The following is a 13,357-nucleotide window of genomic DNA, read 5'->3' on the forward strand; positions in this document are numbered from 1 at the left end:
TTTATTACGAAAGTGACACAAATTACCTATTCGATAGGAATCTTTACAATAGATAGATAGGGAGTATTTTGAAATTTATGTTTCTAATAATGTTATATCATGTATTCATCTCGAACCGAAAATAAACTTAATTTCAGTACTAATTGTCACCAATTTCAAAGTATAAAAAAAGATTTTTGTAATGAGTTCGTGTAGTACTAGCAAATGAAACAAATAATTGTTCATTAATATGTTAATCACTTAAATTTGCAATAGGGAGAAGGATCCTTGCACAAAGGTATATAAAATATATATACTTTCCTTTGGTGACTGAAATTATAAGAATTTGCGATTTCAGTTGATTTGATTTGATTTTCCCCTTTCTTCCTGGGAAAAATATTTTTGATTTTGTTCCGCTTTCGTACTATATTAATATATTTGATAAAATCAAAAACAATAACTTGTAAAAAATTCTAACTATACTAATATTTTAAACATAACGAGATGAAATATACTAAATGTATCATAATACAATATCGGACTAATAATTCCTAAAATCCTAATTCCTAATAAATCATACTAATATGTCCTTTCTTGAAGAAATGCCGTCGTCGATATTCGGATCTTACTAAATCTACTTGTTGCTTATAATTCTAAAGATATCTAGATGATAATTTTTTAGCATGAAGGTTCTAACAGGTCAGAGGTCGGACAATAAACATCTTATGGCATTACCTAATGCTTGGACTTTCAGTTAAATTGTAAATAGACGGATTTCAATATAAATAGAATAGGATGAGTTAAAATTTTGTATTTTCAATATAATGTGAAGTTATGAAGTATATTCACAAGAGATTTTATACAATTCGTGAGAGTTCCTTCTCCATACAAAACGTTCGCAGAGAGTTGCGTTTTCATAATCCTTTTTTTTTGTAGCTTCAATTGAGTATTCAGGTTGTTGACTTTTTTCCTAGCATTGGTTAGTTTCTTTCTCAACCGTTCATTTTCTTCTTGCAATGACTGCTTCCTACCTCTAATTCTCATAGAACAAGTTGGAAGGTTCTGTAACTTTTTCAACCACTCTTCCTTCATGGTTACTGATAGAAATATCTGTCATGTCAATGTTTCTGGAATGAGTCGGGGCAATAAAATCACTATTTGAATATGTTTGTGGATGTGAGGAAACATTCAATTGGATTATTTGTTCATCCAAATTTTCCCTATCTAATTCACTTTCTGAACCTTCATCATTTTTGTAGCGGAATGGTATAGCAGTAGTAGGCAATCTTTTAGATTGACTAATATTTTCACTGAAATGTTTGCTGCAGATCAGCTTATTTCTTAGTGATTTCTGGCTTAGGTTTGCCAAAACAGCATTACCTGAAATAAGGAACATCAATGTTAACATACATATTTATTGTAATGGTTATGGTAAAATATTTTTTTATGTTCAAAAACTTGAATTTATTTCATTTCAATAAGGGCATAAATGGAATAACGACTAGTAGTACCCTTATTTGGAATTTCCCTAATTGTATCTTATATCATCATCGGAATGACAGAATTTTCCCGAATTGTGTTAAGATAATTCCATACCTATGTATCATTCTCAAAAACAACTACACATCATTGAAATTTCTTGGTATGCTCACAATAACGGTAAAAACACTCTCATACTTATCTTTAAAAAGGGTTTTTAAAATCAAACAAAAAAGACCATTCAAAAGAATTGTAACAAAACCAGAAATAAAAAATATACAAATAAGACCAATAAATAAAAAAACTCTTTCTAATAAAGAAAAAAAAATTGTCCTATCAACTACTACTAAAATACCTACTTATAATCGTTTTGTCAGTTTTGTGTAAAGATATTTATACAATGGCCTCATCCCTACCGATAAGTGTACCGACTAACCCAGGACCGGTCTTAGTTTCATATTGGAGAGCCAAAAGTTATAATAATCGAAAATATTATTTATTGCATTATCTATTTATACTTTTTGGATTGACCACAAAATAATATAGAAATGTTAAAACTGAGCTCATTGTTGAGTTAAATATATTTATATTACTACTGGTACTAATTTAACAAAATGATTTTATTCACAAATCTGTTATAACCTATTAAAATGCAATACAAAAAATATATCCAAGACGTCATATTTAATATAGTTATAACGTTACAAAAAAGACACCAACTACTACAGTTGAAAATATAAATTGCTCTTCTCCAGGATTTTTTATACGTAACATTTTTTAAAAATAATTCATTTGTTCTATAGTTTTAAATAGGCTGTTTCTATTATTACTGTAGGAAGCTATGAATAGGTAAATCGTGAAATAAATAACTTACATCAATATTTGTTGGGATGATAAATTCATTTATAATGTGCGACTGGAAAAATTTACTTGAGGAGCTTGTTGCTACCTTCAACTTTCAGAAATTATATTTTACAATGAGACCATAAATGCTTACAAAACCATCTGTTTGTTTAATGGTATAATAAAAGCAGGCAAAAGGTCTACTTATCTGAACCAAGTATGTATGGTCATAAAAACGGGTACTTACTAGCAAATAAAATTATCTCTTGTTAAATGTGTTTTTTGCAATATACCTATATAATAAAATTGAAACTAAAATTCATTTTTGTGATTATTTGTTATATAAATACATTTTAGTAAGTAGTTCGCTAAATATACAGTTTTCTTTTCGAAATTGTAAGCTGTAGCATTTATACATCTAGCGCCTCTTATAATTTGAATAAAATAACTAATAGAGTAGTGATGTATATTAATTGTAATAATATCCATTTACCTAAAAAACGAAATATATATACAAGTTCAAAGATTCTCAAATAAAAAAATAATCCAAATGCACAACCAACGAAACTCAACAATAACACAACGAACACAATACAATAATGAACTTAAATTGCAACTTTGCTATAGGCACCCAAAATAATACAACACAGCTTAAGGGTTGAATATAATATTTTAAATAATTTTGGCGCCATCTGTTATTGGGGTAATTCGGCAACCAAAGCTAAGAAAACACATAATTCAAGCTACGATGTACAGTAAGAAAAGACGTGTTGTGGACGCCAACTCTCCAATGCCATCTATTGGTGGCGTCCACCTCGTCAAATCAAAACTTAAGATTTATCAATCTGCATAAAAATATGTTAATGGATAGTTAATCTACCAACTGTGGTTAGCTAAAATTAAGTTTATTTTTCACCTCCTAAGAATAAATATGTAGTTAGAAAAATATAAAAATTTTAATTAGTTATTCATTTTAAACCACACTTTCAATTTGATTTCTGAACGACAATTAACACATCCAAGAAAAAACGAAATTTTTGTTTTTATTTAATTCCAAGCATTTTTTTATTTATTCACCTTTTAAACCTTCTCATAATTCAAGACCAAAATTAGCCAAATCGTTCCAGCCGTTCTCGAGTTATATATATGAGGATGATGAGGAGAAGACGACCTGACTTAGGTCGTCGCGGGTAATCAAGGATCTCAATGCGACCATTCAGATTTTTCTTCCGGGACAGTTGGTTCCCTTCGACACCGTAATGAACCAGGATGACGTTGTCAACTATCCCACGGGGTTTTTAATTCACTGGAATTGCCTGAATTACCACCTCACAATTTGCAGTTAAAAGTATGTTGCATAACATTAATCAACCTCGACTGTGCAATGGAACAAGACTGGCTTCCAAAAAGGGAATGAATAACGTCATTGAGGCAACAATCATAAAGGGAAAATACAAAGGAGAGGATGTTTTGATCTCGCGTATACCGATGATACCAACGAATTTTAAACATTTACAATTTCCGGTACGTCTGGCCTTTCCGATGAAAATAAATAAATCGCAAGGCCAGTCTTGGAAGTTTGCGAAATCAACTTGTGTACCTGTTTCGCGCATGGACAATTATACGTCGCATGTTCGCGCAACAGAAAACCGTCATCTTTGTGTATTTACGCACCCCAAAACAAAACAAAAAATATAGTTCATCAGAAAGTTTTAGATTTATTAACAGACATTATAATAACTGTGTGTACCTGTCAATATCTTATTGAAACCTTATTAAATAGTCAGTATTATAAGAAAACTCTGTTTTGTAAGTAAGCAACATGATATAACAGAGGTGGGGAACCTTTTTACCATTAGAGGCCACATTTAAATTAGACAGCAATAAGAGAGGCCGCATAAGCTGATTGACCTAAGAAAGTGAGTTTTGTGAAATTATTATAGTTTTTCTATAGATTTCACAATTTATTGCATTATATAGAAAGAATAAAATAAATACTACAAAATTTTAAATATAATATACATATAAAATAATATAAAAATATTATAAAAAAATACAATAAAAGATATTTTTTTATTCACTAAGTTATTGACTTATTTGGCTTTGTTTTTTGTTTGACAGTAATTGTATATGTATAATACTTCATCTGATAGATCACATTGTTTTCCTTGTACTTGATAAAAGTTTAAAATTTGTCGTCGTAAAGACAAAACTTTTATCAAAACTTGACCTGTTGAAAGCCAGCAAACCTTGCAGTAGTATGGTAGGTCAACACTATACGTTTCCTCATCTAAAGAGAGCATCTGCCGAAATTCACGATGACGCATTGCATTTACGCGAATATAGCTGACAATGGCAATGGTTCTATCCAGAGTGTCTTGCAAAATAGTAGATTTTGCGCAAAGATTTTGCTGATGCAGAATGCAGTGAAATGATATCAATTTTTTCAAGTTTAAGTTTTTCTTTTTTAACAAAGCAACGAATCCTTCTTTTTTGCCTCTCATGGAAGGTGCGCCATCGGTGCAGACACTGACTAAATTACTGACATTCAATTGTAATTTATTACATACTTCTTTGAAGTTTTCGAAAATATCGGCTCCGCGAGTTCTTCCAGTTAGTGTACCCAACGCAAGTAGTTCTTCGTAACATTGAAAATCTTTAGTTATAGCACGAATAAAATATAAAACTTGTGCTGAATCTGTTTTATTAGTGCTTTCATCTGAAGCAATTGAAAAATAAACATCCCCATTTTGTATAATTGTATGAAGTTGCTCTATTACATTTTGCGCTAATTCGTGCTGTTGATCTGTTACAGTTCTTCTGGAAAGAAGTAATTGTTTGTATTTGTCGACATTTCTTGGATCTAGCATACTTACTGCTTCAACAATGTCACTAAATTGTTTCCCCCTTTTTCCAAGTATATGTGCTATTTTATACGTAACAGTAACTGCAGAGGAATTTTGATTTACAAAGGCACTAAAAGATGCCTGGTGATGATGCTTCTCATTTTTCAACTTTTGAAGAGCAGCTTTTCGTGATTCACCTTCTAAAGCGAAATATTTATGTTCTTTACGAGTCAAATAGTGTTTATTTGCATTCGCTTTGTTTAAAGTACTTAAAACTGTATTGCACAACAAACCCATTATTTTATCTTTCTCAGCAGTAAAGATCTAACTCCTATTCTACATTAAATGTTCTGTTTTCATCACCTAATTTTCTTCTCTTGCTATTTGACATGACGGATAAAAAAACGAATTTCAATTAATATCTTTAACAAAGTGTATACTTTCTAGAAATACAATAAAACCGTGTAACTGTTATAAGCACGCACTGTTAACTACAGTTTGCTGAAGATCGCAACAGGGAAGCGGTGTGAGATGTGAGTCAGAGAAGCCAAAGCAAGGTGTGACACTCAAATGGGAGATCTGAAACCGAGTTTTGTTTACTTCTTAGACAAGGTAGTTGGCGCTGCTAGCGCTACTTTAAATTTTTTTTGCAAAGACAATCAGCTGACTAATGAATGGCTCTGTGTAATCGATGATGCAACCAATCAATATCGTCTGCTAGCATGTGGTTGCTCTGTATGACAAATTTTCTAAATAATATTTTGTAATTTTACTTTATTTTCAAATAAATATTACATAGAACATTATTCGTTTCTTTTAGATATGTAAATTACATAAACAATGTGGAATTTTCAGTAAAGTGTAAAATTATTTATTTGGATATAAAACCAACATTTCGGCAATACTCTGAAAAAAGCATAATTGATTTCTGGAATTCTGAAATATCCGAATAAATAATTTTTCAATTACCTGACAATTCTACAATTTTTTAATTCCCAATATTCCTTCTAAATGAAAAAAGAAAAGAATAAGGAAAAAGAAAAAACACTTTACCATTTTGTACTAGGTGGCAAAGGGCCGCACAAGAACCTCGCGGAGGCCGCAGGTTCCCCACCTATGTGATATAACAATGTGATAACGAGCATTTTTTTTGTTTTAATAAAAAAATGGTTACTTTTGTTTGTTTTAAGTTTATTTTATACAAAAGTTTAGGTCTTTTATTTTTTTATTGAGGCAGTACGAAGTCTGCCGAGTCAGCTAATTTGAAATAAAAAAGCTTATATTTTCACTTTACCTAGTTAGTTTGCATAGTAACGAATAGTACATCGTTGAATTGCGGAAGATGGTGGACGAAACACTTCAAGAATCAAGAACTCACTAAAAACAGCTTATAGTATAGAAGAGGTGTCGCAAACCTGACTCTGATTTACAAAACTACCAAGGCAGGTGCTCTGTCCAACATAATACCAGGTACAGCAGTACTTGCAAGACCTATTCGATAGGTAAATGTAGCGAGTTGGCCTTAAACGCCCAGAACTTCAATTTATCTCGGGACTTATTTTCTGAAAACGTGTTGTTTTCAGGAAGTTACAGGAATACAATCACATATATTAGTTATTTGAATCTTTTAGGAACTTTTCACAGCTAAAACAAAAAATTATACGAGTTTCTTGAAAATTGTATGCTTAAAATATGAGGAACCAAATATATATTACAAATTAAATATTTTTTCTTAAAACGAAGATTTCATTGTGGTTTATTAGAGACTTCCAAATAGGGGCAGATTCAAAGATCTATGTTGGGAGTTAGGGGAACGACAGTCTAGAATTGTTAAAAAAGGATCAATTTTTTGCATATCCCTAAGTTTAGCTCCAAAGTTTTAAGTCTTTTTTGACATTTTATAGAGTATGAAAATGTCTCAAGTAGATGCTCTAACAGGGTACCAAGGCGGAAGTGAAGTTTATGGGATACGTCGTAGTATGATTTTCGCCACGTCGAACCGTACACACCAGCATCGTAAGTACCGAAATACGGGGTGTGTTTAAAAAAAGGCGAAAAAGTGTTGTAAAGCGATAACGACAACATCGAAGTTTCGTCTATACGGCGTGTGACGTTCGTGTTTTTTAAGTAATGCAAAGGCATATTGTTTCGTTGGCGTTAAATTCAAAGAAGTTAAGATTGAATTTTATATTTCACACCATGAAGAACTTCTTATCATAATATTTATAATGAAAAACTTTCCTAAACACAAAAATTTCCATATATAGAAAAAGTATGACATGATTTTTAAAGCAATGAGATCATAATAAAAACAGTTAAATTGGATGAAAGTATTTCAATAAACAAAACTGATAAAATTTATCCCCATTTCGATTTGTGTTGAAATAATGATATGGTTGATACAAAAAATCATTCACTCAATTACACTAAAGCCAACCGCCCACGATTCAACTGTTTTGAAGCCAAGGATGCAAACCAGTTGATTTTGCAACAGTTTTGCAATCAAAATAAAACTTGAGCACACACGGATACGACTCCTAATCAGTATTAAATCAGTTGGTGCAGAAGTGAAAAGTAATTTTTCAATGTATTCAGACTCAGATGAGGAAGACGTCAGTGATTATTATCAATACTGCAGACAATGCAGTTTACAGAGGGAATATCGGATCCATCCATACCTAATTCAAAATGTGAACTCTAAACTATTCGTTGCAGCACAAAAACGCTGTCTGAGGCAGATAGAACGTTTATAGCTTTTTGCTTTTTACAGCCGATTGCAAATAGTTACATTCAAGTAACCTTGTGTGCGACTCCCCGATGTTATATGTTGCTGGGGTTGCCAAACTGTTGCAAGAAGAACTGGTTTGCAACCTTTGTTTCAAAACATTTGCATGGTAGGCAGTCAGCCTAAGTCAGATAAAATATTTCTTTTTACCAATTCCAATAAACTAGCAAAAAAATCTTTTATTTCAAATAACAGAATCATATAATTATTTACTACACACTTATTACAAAAGTTCATTTCCCATTCCTTATCTGGATTCTGGTTTATTTTTCGGTGGTTTGAAGGTTTTAATTTTTTTACTCGATTTGTCTTTAGATTTTTTACTAGCTTGAAAATTTTGCCAACTATTGACTCTATTTTGTCTCGATTCCTAAAAAACAGAATTAATAGTTCCAAATTGAATTACTGGTATTGAATACTGTCACAAATGACCGTGTGAAGTTATCCACGGATTTCTACCATTTTTTCACAAAATGAAATTAAAATTTTTGGCGAAAAAATGTTAATAGAGGAGACAAATAATGACATTATAATAAGCTACATAATTTTACCACCAAAAATTGAAGGTTAAGTGGATAAAAAATTTTTAAACTTGTGTTTATGGACATATTTCATGATTCTGAACCAAAGACCCAAAAAATAAAGAAAAGTTTTAACTATAACAAAGTTCACCTAATTAGAAAACAATTAACCAAAAATTAAGATGTATGTAGTATTTTTTGTAACAAAAAAAATTCATAAAGATTACGTTTGAGAGCTGACGAGCTTCGTTCATTTTGAAATCTAAGCCCCAAAATGTTTCCAAATTTTATTTAACTATTGCAAAGAACACTGAATAAAGAACATATTAATCAATAATTTTGATGTGAGTATTTCTATTTAAATTTAATTATTACATAATTCACATATATGTGTACACAACGTCATCTTTGATATTTGCATATATGTAGCGTTTATACCTGTTACAAGAAACATATTTTATTTCTTTGTTTTGTTCACCAAAGTCCTGTCCTGGGTTTACTCCACCATCCACGGACTCCCATTTAATTCAGATCACTTGTTACTTGACTTTCCTATTGGCTTTTTGGTATTCCTTTGTGCCAGTGTTATTTTTTTAACTTCACTATTATTTTTCATCTGTTTTATGTGTCCTAGCCATCGTAATCGCTGCGATTTTATATATCTGGTGCTAGTCTCCATATTTAAGATTTCTCTAATTTCCGCATTCATTAGGATTCTATAATGTCCTGTACTTCACTTTTTTTGGCCCATGTATTCTTCTTATCATTTTTCTTTCGAAAGTGTTAAGTTTTTCTTCATCAGCTTTCGAAAGAATCATCATTTTTCTTCCATAGGCTACTGCTGGACTGTTCTGTAGATTTATGATATGCTCGGTAGCCTGATTGGATCCTTTGAGTAATTCCCTTTCCTCGTTCATTATGGTTGTTAACTGTTACTCTTAAGTATTTAAAATTGTTAACCCCTTCTAATACATATTTCCTTACCTCTATATTCTTATGTTTGGCGCCATTTGTTTTCCTTTTCAACTCCATATACTTAGTCTTCCCTTCATTTAGTTCTAATCCTCTTTTACTAGTTTCTTGCTCGATCTTCAAGAATGTTTCCTTCAGGCTCATTACAATTCTTGTTATTATCGTCAGATCATCTGTGTACGCTAATATTTGGACATCTTTAGTAATAATTGTACCTCTCAGCTTGCAGTCTTTTATTACTATGTCTAGTCAAATATTAAATAGAGTTGTTGATAGTCCGTCACCCTGTCTGACTCCTTGATTTATATCTATTTCATGAGTTTTTCTATCTCTCATAATTATATGTGATTTACACTCAGTCAGCACCATTCTGGTAAGCTCTATTAATGTTTATGAGACGTGCAATTTTGACATGTCTTTTAGTAAATATACTTTATACACACCACAATTCCAGGCATCTTTTTTAACAGGATAATTAAAATATTCTAATTTCTAAATTTAAGATATCTGCCATTTGTTGAACATGTGCTATTATCATTTCAAAGTGATATTTTGCCTTTTTGCCAAAGAGTAAAGAAAATCAACTACATTTTCTTCCATATTTATATAAAGTATACTTTATTAATTTTTTGAAGTTATAAAAAATACTTCCACCACAATTTTTGGTTAATTGTTTTCTAATTAGATAAACATTTGTATAGTGAAATAATTTTTCTTTATATTTTGAGTCTTCAATTCAGAATCATGAAATATGTATAAAACACATGTTTAAAAATTTTTTAACCACTTAATCTTCAATTTTTGGTAGTAAAATTATGTAGCCAATTATAATGTCATTATATGCCTCCTCTATTGACATTGTTTCTCAAACTTTCAGTAAAAAATACCTATGGTAGAAACCCATGGATAACTTCCCACTGGTTCAGAAAAGCAATATACTAACCTCGAAATTTTTCTGCCATTCTTTTTGCGCTTTGGCTGACTCTTCTTCTTCGATTTCTGCTTCTCTTTTTCTTTTCCTTTCTTCTTGATCTCTTTCGGCTAATTCACGCCTCTTACGTTCCATATCTGCAAATAGTTTCATAGTCAAAACATAAACTGCATGTTTGTATTGAGCAGGATCATCTTCTGGTATAGAATCTTTTCCTTCCTTTTTTGCTTTCTTTTTCTTCTCTGCAAGCTACAAACGCTAATGTGGTCAAATATGTGGATATAATCAAATAATAACATACATTCAAGTAAATTGGAAAAAAAGGCTTTTCACATATTAATCTATTCAGTATTTTAATAGAAAATATTTTGGAAATACGCACCATTAAATCTGTTCTGCCAACTGCTTCTTCGATTATGTCCATGCACTTTTTCCTCGTGTCTTCATTTTCTAATGTTTTCCATGCTTTGTTAACAGCTTCAAAGGCTTGTTGGGCTCTATCAGGATCATCTTGATTTTTGTCAGGATGCACTAAAATAGATAGACGTCTATATTTTTTCTTTATTTCGTCAAGGGGAGTTTCTGGTTCAACTTGTAGAACATCGAAAGGGTTCAAATTTCTATAAGTGGATCCAGGTCGAAGCAGTCGTTCAATTTGTTGTTTAGGTGTCAAAACAGAATCTCTTTTTTCTATTTCTTTCACCTAAAAGAAAAAAAATGTCAAAAGTAAATTACTATTGATTATAACAACAGTGTTAATGACAAAACTTAAAAAACTAGTTATATTTACAATTTTTCTTTCTGAACAAACCTACAAGAATGATTTTATGTAGTACTCACTTCTGTATAAAATGTATTAAATTTGTGATCAGCATCTACACTTGTAGACATCTTAGAAAATGATTCTCAGCAACCAACTATAAATTATACTAGGTATAACATTTGTTTGGAAACTTTTCTCATCACAATATTTTTAGAATAACATTGACAATTGACATTGTCTTTGCAATTTAGTCTGGTTCACGTTATGTTGGTACTACATTGCTGAGCGTTTTCTAGCTGATTATACTTTGCAATTAGAATTATATCGCATTATTAATATAATTAATAAATTTGCAAAATCCTTATTAAAATATTTCAAATCGTACCAGAAAATAACTTTATTATAATAAAAAACATGAACATTATCGCGAAAGAAGATCCCTTATTTAAATTAATACTAAGGTGTAATGGCTTTGGTTACTTTTATATAGAGGTCGCTACGTTTATTGAATAAAATGAATTAATTCCTAAGAGAAGTTGAATTTTGTTCAAAAATAAATCGTGTGAGATAAATAAGTATGCATTGTATTATACAAAGCAACATTTTAGTTTTTGAGCTGGTTTAATCTTGAAGTATTTATGAGATATATAATGTATTTTATGCGATTTTTAAAATTTTAATTACACTTTTGTAAAAGACGAGTTATTACTCCCTTTAAATAAAACTTATTTGATTTTTTAAAAATTTCGCTTCACCTTCACCACAGACGTCATATGGTTGATAATTAATACATAATGGCAGTAATTACAATATAAAACTAGTTAGGTACAAATAAATTGTTTATATGTATATTACATTGGAATTATCTATAAATAAGTAGGTAATCAGACTTTCAGGGTTGAACAAAATTAAAATTAATGGTTTGAGCATCAATGTCATAATATTCCCGTAATACCCTTTTGTTCTCTTCTAATTAAATAATTAAGACACTGCATAAATTGCAAGTTAAGTGTATTTCATGTTAGTGAAATGACTAAAATGCAAATTATCGAATTTACTTTCACACTAACGTCATACCCAACAAACACAAAATTTTTAGATTGACATATCTACATATAATTTGTAAGACGGAAGGACGGATTAATAGAGCTACAAAAATGTTTTACGGAAAACTTGCAATGAATAAACTGAATGTTTTCAAAATGCAACTTATGAAATTTACCTCATAAAAATGACAATATTAAGATTTTTTAAAATGACAGCTGTCAATAATCGGTTAAGCAATTTAAGAAAACAGCTGACTTACGTCAATCTGGCGACCGTGGGGTAAACAATTTATTTTCTCGTATATACTTGCGTTAGCTTTCTTGATTTTTCCAGTGGTGAGAGTTGTTTTGTGTTGTTTTTATTGTTTGATGGTGTTAGATAGAATCCTTATATACTTTTTTGATCTGTTTCAGTGAAGCTAATACAGCTAAAGCTGAGGATTTTTGCAGTTTTTTTGTCAGTCTGATAGCTTTCAAGCAATATATATTATTTAGGACACACGTCTATTTAATATCCAAATTACAAAAGTTTTTTTGTCATATCCCAGTGGCAGCTGAAAGTGATTAGGACAAAATTAAAACTTTAGGTGGAGTTAATGCACTTCTTTTAGTAGTTACTCTTTGAGAAGTAATTTCGCAATAAACTAATAAATATAAAATAATAATGTCTAAAATCGAACAAATCGAACAAATAAGTTCAGAAACCGCACATAAACTTATGGCAAAAGCGATTGCTAACCCCACGGCGGGTATTTTGACAGTTTGTTAGTTTGCTCAATGGTGTTTGCCTCTATCTGTTTCATAAAAGGTGGTCCAACTATGTGCACGATGTTAATTGTGAATCGCACCTTTTGCCAAACTTATTTTGACATTTCTATATTTTAGTGTTTGACAAATTGAACCATGGAGAGGTACACAATTGAGCAGCTCGTTAAGATTGTTGAACCCTTTTACGAAAATGGGCGTTCAAATCAAAATGCATTTCGCGCATTCGTGATTTTTTTGGTCAGCATAATCGACCACATGTGTCCACAATCGGGAGAATTGTGCGCAAATTTCAGCAAACCGGGTCTGTAGGAAATGTGAAAACACCTGTGCATGGTCGGCCCGTTCGTTCTGCGGAAAACATTGCTGTTTTTCGCGACAGTGTGGCAGAAGAGCCGTCAACCTCGACTCGTCGTCGTGACCAACA

General features: G+C 31.1%; 1 protein-coding gene across 1 annotated transcript; it reads right to left on the reverse strand.

Moving 5' to 3' along the window:
* Nucleotides 1–8,098: 8,098 nt before the first annotated feature.
* LOC130897812 (dnaJ homolog subfamily C member 8) lies at nucleotides 8,099–11,352 on the reverse strand. The gene is made up of 4 exons (XM_057806727.1): nucleotides 11,197–11,352; nucleotides 10,739–11,059; nucleotides 10,369–10,605; nucleotides 8,099–8,302 (listed from the first exon to the last, which is right to left on the reverse strand). The coding sequence occupies exons 1-4, from the start codon at nucleotides 11,245–11,247 to the stop codon at nucleotides 8,180–8,182; spliced, it is 732 nt and encodes a 243-aa protein (XP_057662710.1). The 5' UTR covers nucleotides 11,248–11,352; the 3' UTR covers nucleotides 8,099–8,179.
* Between the last annotated feature and the right edge of the window lie 2,005 nt (nucleotides 11,353–13,357).

This window comes from Diorhabda carinulata, chromosome 9 (genome assembly GCF_026250575.1).
Source record: "Diorhabda carinulata isolate Delta chromosome 9, icDioCari1.1, whole genome shotgun sequence".
Taxonomy (NCBI): domain Eukaryota; kingdom Metazoa; phylum Arthropoda; class Insecta; order Coleoptera; family Chrysomelidae; genus Diorhabda; species Diorhabda carinulata.

What these genes read in the sequence shown, in the direction of transcription:
- LOC130897812 (XM_057806727.1), bottom strand. Translation starts at nt 11,247, where the DNA reads ATGTCTACAAGTGTAGATGCTGATCACAAATTTAATACATTTTATACA. An exon ending in TTAATACATTTTATACAGAA is followed by an intron (nt 11,060 to 11,196) that starts GTGAGTACTACA and finishes TTTTTCTTTTAG; the next exon opens with GTGAAAGAAATAGAAAAAAG. An exon ending in AATGGCAGAAAAATTTCGAG is followed by an intron (nt 8,303 to 10,368) that starts GTTAGTATATTG and finishes TCTGTTTTTTAG; the next exon opens with GAATCGAGACAAAATAGAGT.